The 7,180-nt window shown below is 40.7% G+C and overlaps 1 protein-coding gene across 1 annotated transcript in view; it reads left to right on the top strand.

Annotated features, from left to right (window-relative positions):
* SYCP2 (synaptonemal complex protein 2) overlaps positions 1 to 6,724 on the top strand; it is a 106,262-nt gene extending 99,538 nt beyond the window's left edge. Inside the window, exons 32-39 of the mRNA XM_042782387.1 lie at positions 973 to 1,063; positions 1,309 to 1,461; positions 2,991 to 3,118; positions 4,390 to 4,484; positions 4,562 to 4,661; positions 5,018 to 5,076; positions 5,430 to 5,508; positions 6,650 to 6,724. Of these exons, the coding sequence (XP_042638321.1) occupies positions 973 to 1,063; positions 1,309 to 1,461; positions 2,991 to 3,118; positions 4,390 to 4,484; positions 4,562 to 4,661; positions 5,018 to 5,076; positions 5,430 to 5,508; positions 6,650 to 6,724 (780 nt within the window). The remainder of the gene's footprint in view (positions 1 to 972; positions 1,064 to 1,308; positions 1,462 to 2,990; positions 3,119 to 4,389; positions 4,485 to 4,561; positions 4,662 to 5,017; positions 5,077 to 5,429; positions 5,509 to 6,649) is intronic.
* Positions 6,725 to 7,180: the final 456 nt, after the last annotated feature.

Below are 7,180 nucleotides of genomic sequence, written 5' to 3' on the forward strand. Positions count from 1 at the left end.
TTTTTTTTTCTTTTTTAGTAAGTTGAAACTTCTGAAATGAGAGGTAGCAATAAAGTCTTAAAATAGTTGCTAAACCAGACGTATTAAGAATATACTCTTTTGGTTTCATGATTATAAAGGAATTTGGTTGAGCCTGCTTGCCACTATAAAAACTAATCCATCGGTGAAAATATTCTGATAATCTGTAAAATACAAGAGGTCAAGACAGAATTTGACAGCTCAGTGTGAGGGCTGGGATTTGAGCTAGACCTTAGTTTCTGTGTATTAATCCTTCCACTGAGTGGCAAATGAGCAGCAGGCTAAGAAAGGGAGGGACAAGTACTGGCATGTTCATGAAATGGAAAGGGGACTAAACCAATGAGCGCGAGGAGCCTGTATGATGGAACAAGTAACAAACTGGGTTAGATGGGAAAGGTGTGGCTTAGAGGTATGAATTGCAAGCCAGGAGGAAGAGTTTAGACTTTGGGTTCCTGGAACCAAAGATGTGAAAAAAAAAAAACAACACACCAGACTCACTGCTGTCCAGTCAGATCTGACTCATAGAGACCCCTCCTCCTTGGGTTTCCAAAGCTGTATCACTACGGAAGTAGATTGCCCAACCTTCCTTCTAAGGAATGGCTGGTGGGTTTGAACTGCCAGCCTTCTGGTTAGCAGTCAAATGCCTTAGCTGCTATGCCACTAAACCTCCCCCTACCTGAGTCAAATAAAAGCATGAAAATCCTATTAAGGAAGAGCTGAAAGAGCATGGATTGTCAGGAAACCAGCTACATAACTATTGCTGTAACTAGGCATGAGGATAACGTAAGAACCTAGGGTCACGCATGGCAGTGTGAGAGATGGAAGGGATGGAAATAAGGCAACCTGAAAAGATACCTGAGAGCTTTTGTAGCTTTAGGGTCTCAGAAAATCGGTCAATGTGAATCCAAAAGTATCTACAGTATTTTTTTTTCTAATTTCTTATATGTGTTTTAGGAAAGCTACTCAGCATCTCCATTATCCATATCTAGTGAAAGAAGAGAAAGAATCTGGTATAACATGTCATGGGACACTACTCACGTATCAGGTGTGTAGTCAGAGTCTTGCTGTAAAAAAATTACTGCAACACTGCAGTAGGATCTCATCCGAAAGATTTAAGTTATACTGTTACTAGTTTAATGTCAAAACGAAGATAAACTAGGTAGAATATAATGTAGTTACCTAAAACATAATGCAGACAACTGAAATGAAGGCTTTTTGTACAAGCAAGAAAGTAGCAGGCTTTTTGATCAATAGTATAGCATTGTTAATTATTTTTCAATCATTCCTAAGGCCCCACGCAGCATCCCAATCGCAAACGAATGTACATAGAAGATGACGTAAGTAGTTTTGATGAAGTAGAAATGGAAGAGGAAGAAGAAAGAAGACCAAACTTGATTCCCAATAAACTGTCTAAAATCAGAGATCCAGATCACACCTGTAAAAGTAAGTAGCTCTGATGCATGTGTCAAAACACAGTTACTTGCAGGGTTGGCAGACAGTGTTTCTACAAGTGTACTGGTATGTTCTGTAAGGATCCCCAGGTACATAGTAGAGCTGACCAGGGACAAGGTTGTAGGAAATTCTTGGCCAAAGCCACTACCCAGAGGGAGCAAGTGGCCGGACCTATGGGCCTCGGACCATAGTTGCAGGGCACATCAAGCTCAATTGGCATAATATAATTCACAAAAACATTGTTCCACATCCTACTTCGGTGAGTGGCGACTGGGATCTTGAAGGTTTGCAGGCAGCCATCTGGATGCAGCTATGGGTCTCTCCTCGTCCAGAGCAGAGAAGAATGAAGGAAACCAAAGACACATGGAACCAGTCCAAGCAACTGGTGCACCACATGATCCTCAGCCTATACGACTATGTGAGCAGAGGAACTAGATGTGTCTGGCTACCACCGTAAACCACTCAGAAGGGAAGGGGATCTGTATAGGAGATCCTGGATAGAGTGGAAGCAACAATGTGGAACAAAACTCAAAATCATTTTTTTAAAAAAACAAAAAGGACCAGGTTTGCTGGTCGGAGAGCCTGGTGGAACCCCTGATACTATGGTCCCTAGCTGCCCTTCAGGTCTGAAATTGAACCTACTCCTGTGGCTTCCAGCCAAACAAAAGACAGGCATATGAGCTGAACGTTTACATTAGGTAGACACACCCCTTGGAGAGATAAGTCCATGGGAGAATAGAAGGGCTGTGTGTGCACAGGGAGACAGCTCAAGGGGCAGGAGTGCATGGAGGGAAGGACACAGGGAAGAGGTGACTATGGGGAAGCAGTGGGAGGGGAGCTGTTGCATTGTGGGAAATCGCAGTCAGTGTCATGAGACAAAGTACGTGTGAGCTGCTGTACGGAAAGTGAATGTGCTCTGTAAACTGTCACCCAAATCACAATAAAAATAAAAAAAAGTTACTTGGAGGGGTGGCCTTTAGATTGTAAATATGTCCATCCACAAAACAAATTCCCTGTGAAGATGGCTCTGAATACATCCAAGACTGCTGATGCTTTACCACCAAATTCATTTTAAATGAGTGTTCTCGTACTAAAACAGAAAACCAAACCCACGGCAATCGAGTCCATTCCAGCTCAGAGTGACTGTTGTAGTTGGGTCTTTACATTCATAGACAGCTTTGGTTATTGCTTATTACCATTTACTGGAATAGGAATGTACCAGTATTAAACTTCACTAAATTACAAGGTTAATCATAAGTGAAACCAGTTAAAAAACCAATCCCCCAGCTCCATTTAAAAGTTAGGGTTTCTGCCGTAATAGCCAGGCCAAAAGTTTTTTATATATAAATCAGAATAATTTCATTTCTAAATTTAAAAAAGTCTACTTTTCATTTCATAATCCTTAGATTACAATTAGAATGTGAACATAAGAGCAATTTCATTCTTTAACCCCATGACATGTAAGATTTTATTTATAATAATGCATATTTTAATTTTGACTGATTGTCTTTATTCCTTAGTGTCTGAAAGTATATCTAAGTTTTCGGCATATGAGTTTTATATTTCTGAGGAGAACTGGGAAAGCACACATTCCCATGTAGGGATGATAAGTGAGAAAATCAATAAAGAAATTAATAGGAAAATTCAGGTAAGTTTCAATTCTGTCCGTTATGATTTATAGCAGATCACACAGCCTACCATACTTCCTTCGATATGGCCGGCTCACTGGATCTTTGGCACTAAACACACATTCCTGAACCCTGCTTTTCTCATACGCCAGTAAAAAATAAGAATGATTGATCACTGGCTTAAAACAACAACAAACAAAACCTTATCTCCTATGGGTTGTTTCTCTTCCTTTTAAAACTTGAGCATTGTGCATATTTCTTGCTTTACTATTAGAGGTCCCTCATTTGTCCTGTTCTCCTTCCTGTTCTGATTTGGTTAGCTTTTTTTCTTTTTCCCTGAAAATATTTGGTAGTATACTATCTATAAATGGTGAGTGATTAAAGTCAGAGCAGCCCCACCTCCCTGCGTGCTACCCATGCTGTGTCTGTGGGTCCAGTTTCTGAGGCTCCAGTGAGCTGGTGAACGAGATAATGCAGGTACAGAGGTTTCTCAGATGGTTGTGGATGACCCCTCAAGACCTCTCCATCTTTTCCTCTCACGTGCTTGTATTAGGGGAACAAAGAGTTCTTTTAAGCCCTCTGCCTAAGGCATCTGATGGCTAACCAGAAGGCTGGCGGTTCAAACCCACCAGCCACTCCTCAGAAGGAAGGTTGGGCAATCTCCTGCCGTAGTGATACCGCCTTGGAATCCCAACGAAGGGTCACTATGAATCGTAGCTGACTCAACAGCAGTGAGTTTGGTTTGGTTAATGAGGGATATTTTTCTGCAGAGGCTATCAGCCTCATCTCTTGCTTGCCCTTTTCTGCTATAGAGCAGTAACATCTAGAATTATTTCAAGGCCTACATATTTGTTTCTTTGTAATTTTATTTACCCAGTTTGGTGTCAGTTGAGAATCCTGGTTCCTATATTCTGTTGTAGGTTTGTGGCTAGATATATTCATGTTTTTTTGTGAAAAATGGTAAAAAACATTTCCAATGTGACTGTTTGCCCATGTTCCTGCAGAGACTGAAGGGCACTGTCATCTTTGTAAATCCTGGGGAGTGTCCTTACAAAGCCAGTTAATGACATTTCAACCCTCAGTGGAAGCTTTGCTGATGGACCTTAACACAGCTAGTCTTAACCTGGCATATTAGTAAATGCTTCCATTTAAATGAGTTTTGAATTTGTTACTTTTTGAAATTTTTCTTAGTCATCTACATTATATAGAAAAGCCTTTGCTCTTTAATATATTTTTGGTTGGTTATGATTTTGTGTAAAGTGTTTTCTAGATAAAAACGATTCTCTTTCAGACTTACCACAAAAAGATGGACTATTTTACTAAAGAGTCGTGGAAATCCGCTCAGCAGCATATGGACACGATGAGTCATCAAGTTCAAGAGTATAGGTCAGTAATGAGCATCTCTTCTGAAAACCTCTGAATAAGTGAAGAGTTTTTAGAATTTACTGCATTTTTGTTAATAGGAATAAAAAGCTTGACCGATTCCAGTTGAGCATCATACAGGAGATGGAAAACTTGGAGCAAGAGTCACAGGCTTTGAAACATCTGGAGAAGCAATTCGGGGTTCGTGGTTTTAAGAACAACATGACAGGAAATCTTTCTCTCACTTTTCGCTGTTTCAGCTCACCCTAAAACCTTTTTGCTCTTTAGAAGATACAGTTTTATGTTAGATTTTAGTGAGCTGCATGTAAACACACCTAAATCACAGACGTACGTTTATAATGAATACCTTTGAGAATAAGGGAGAAATCCAGAGAGATTCACCTTCCATTTTGTTATCTGAAAGATTGCATGACATCTGGAAACTCTTAGCATGGAGCCAAGTTGTTCATTTAAATTTTGAATAATAGAACTCTACTTATTCTACTGTCAAGTTTTAATATTTAAAGTGTGACAGGTTTTACTTATCTTAAAAACAGGACATCATGGAAAAGATACTTGAGAGGTTCAGTGCCTCTCAGAAAAGTGAGCGGCAGAGGTGAGTACATGTCGGTGGCTGAAATCGGTGCGAGAAGACTTTCAAAAAAACAGTCAGTTGATATTATTGGAATGTTGATCTGTTTGGAAAAGAGTGTATTTGTTGTTGTTGTGATGTGCCGTCGAGTCGGCCCCGACTCATAGTGACCCCTCCTTGGGTTTCCGAGGCAGTATCACTAGGGAAGTAGGATTGCCCAACCTTCCTTCCGAGGAGTGGCTGGGGGGTTTGAACCGCCAGCCTCCTGGTTAGCAGTCAAGTGCCTTAGGCACTATGCTACCATAGCACTATGTAAATTGTAGTATAGCTGTTGCATTGGATTCCTGATGTAGAGACAGCTTTCGTTGTCTTGTTAGGCTCCACCTCCTGAGGACCTCATTTGAGGACAATGACTTCTGCAGCCTTGAGAACGATGAGAAGATTTTTACATCTGAGGTATCAGTTCTATATTTTAAATGCAGTGTGTCTTGATACTGGCTAGTCTAACTCGAACGCTTGGCACTAAACTTCCTCAGTAAAATATATTTACTTCTTTGCAGATACGCTCCATGAGAGAACACATGAAAAGGCTCCAGACCAAGTTTCTTCTGGACATGGTAAAGTAGTGATCTCCTTGGGCTTTTCCAAGGCTGTGACCACACCTGCATGCCTTGCAGAATGACCTTTCCTTTGGGATTGGGGAAAGCCCAGTGTTCTTCAGTTATTTCAGATAGACTAATGGGAGCAGATTGATATCAAAAGGACAGGACAGATGTCATAATGAGCCCTACCAGGGAAAAAAAAGAATCAACTTGCAAATTTAAAGATTAGCAGGAAGAGTGAGGTCTTGCCACTGCCTCTGAGTACCCAGCAGTTCAGTGGGCCTCAGGTTGCCTGCCGCCTCAAGGCCTGGTGTGAAAGGGCAGAGCTACCTTAAGGCCGTAGGACACCTCCCGGTGCACTTGACTGACCTAAATTTGTTGATCAGAATACTTGACGTTCCTAAGGCCTGGTTGACCAGCTACACTCTAGGGGCAGGGTGGGAGGCACTAAAGGCACTGGGACACATGAACCTGCCTTTTGTGTTTACTCAAAGATGGCAGGCATCTAGCTATACCCCAGTGCTGATCACTATATAGGGGAGAGACATACATATATATAAAATAATGCACTTAGGAAACTTTAATACAACCTCTATTTGCTGACATGATTGGGGGATGATCAGGATATTGCAGCTAAGCTACTGGTACACCTTGACTTCAGAAACTACCTAACTTGCTGGGGCCTTGTTAATTTTTTTCTTTTCCCTAGACTATTTTTATTTTACTTTCTTGCTTAAATATGAACTTACTTGATTTGGAGATTTACTATCGGAGGTCTTCTCTCAACTGATGATGTCATATATCAGTGAGAACCGCAGAATTCTGTTGATAGTGAGGATCCAGACCCTGGGGTTTGGGCAGAATGAGTATGAACTGTATCTTTATGAAAGGGGCTCTTTAACATGATTACTACTAATCGCTAGACTTCTATTTTTCGTGATAATTTCATAGAATATAAAATCTAATTGGGACTTTTTGTTTGCTTTCGACCATAGCAAGAAGAGGAGCTTCTTAAAGTCCGCAGAGGGCTGAAGTCATTCATGTCTGATGAGCTAGCTCTTCACCTGTGACATCTGGTTATCAACTCGATTGATCAGTAACTGAGGCAACAGCAGAGCCGCCCGACAGAGAAATGTCTCCATGTCACCAGGGCCAGTGTTCTTTCTAGAACCCACTGCATTCAAAGACATTTCCTTATGGATGAGAAAAAAATACTACAGCACAGCTCCAAGTCCAAACAACTTGTCTACACATAATTCTCCTTTAGTTCAAGAGAAAGGTTAGGGAAACCAGACTGTGGAAGGAATTTGCTTGTTTGAGGCAAATATGACTGTTTTAGCTACAATGACAGAACTAGTTGTTTCTTTTGTAAATTAAGTCTTTTACTCAATAAATGTGTTCTTTAAATTGCTTAATTAAGAATATATTACTGCAAGAAAAAAAATTAGCCACAATTGGAAGTGTGAGGTGAAGGACCTAATTTAAAATGTTTACCTATACAGTAGGTCAGTACTTTGAGCACACCG

The sequence above is a fragment of the Orycteropus afer genome, unplaced genomic scaffold, assembly GCF_000298275.1.
Source record: "Orycteropus afer afer isolate SDZICR_OR568_19922 unplaced genomic scaffold, OryAfe1.0 scaffold00295, whole genome shotgun sequence".
Classification (NCBI taxonomy): domain Eukaryota; kingdom Metazoa; phylum Chordata; class Mammalia; order Tubulidentata; family Orycteropodidae; genus Orycteropus; species Orycteropus afer.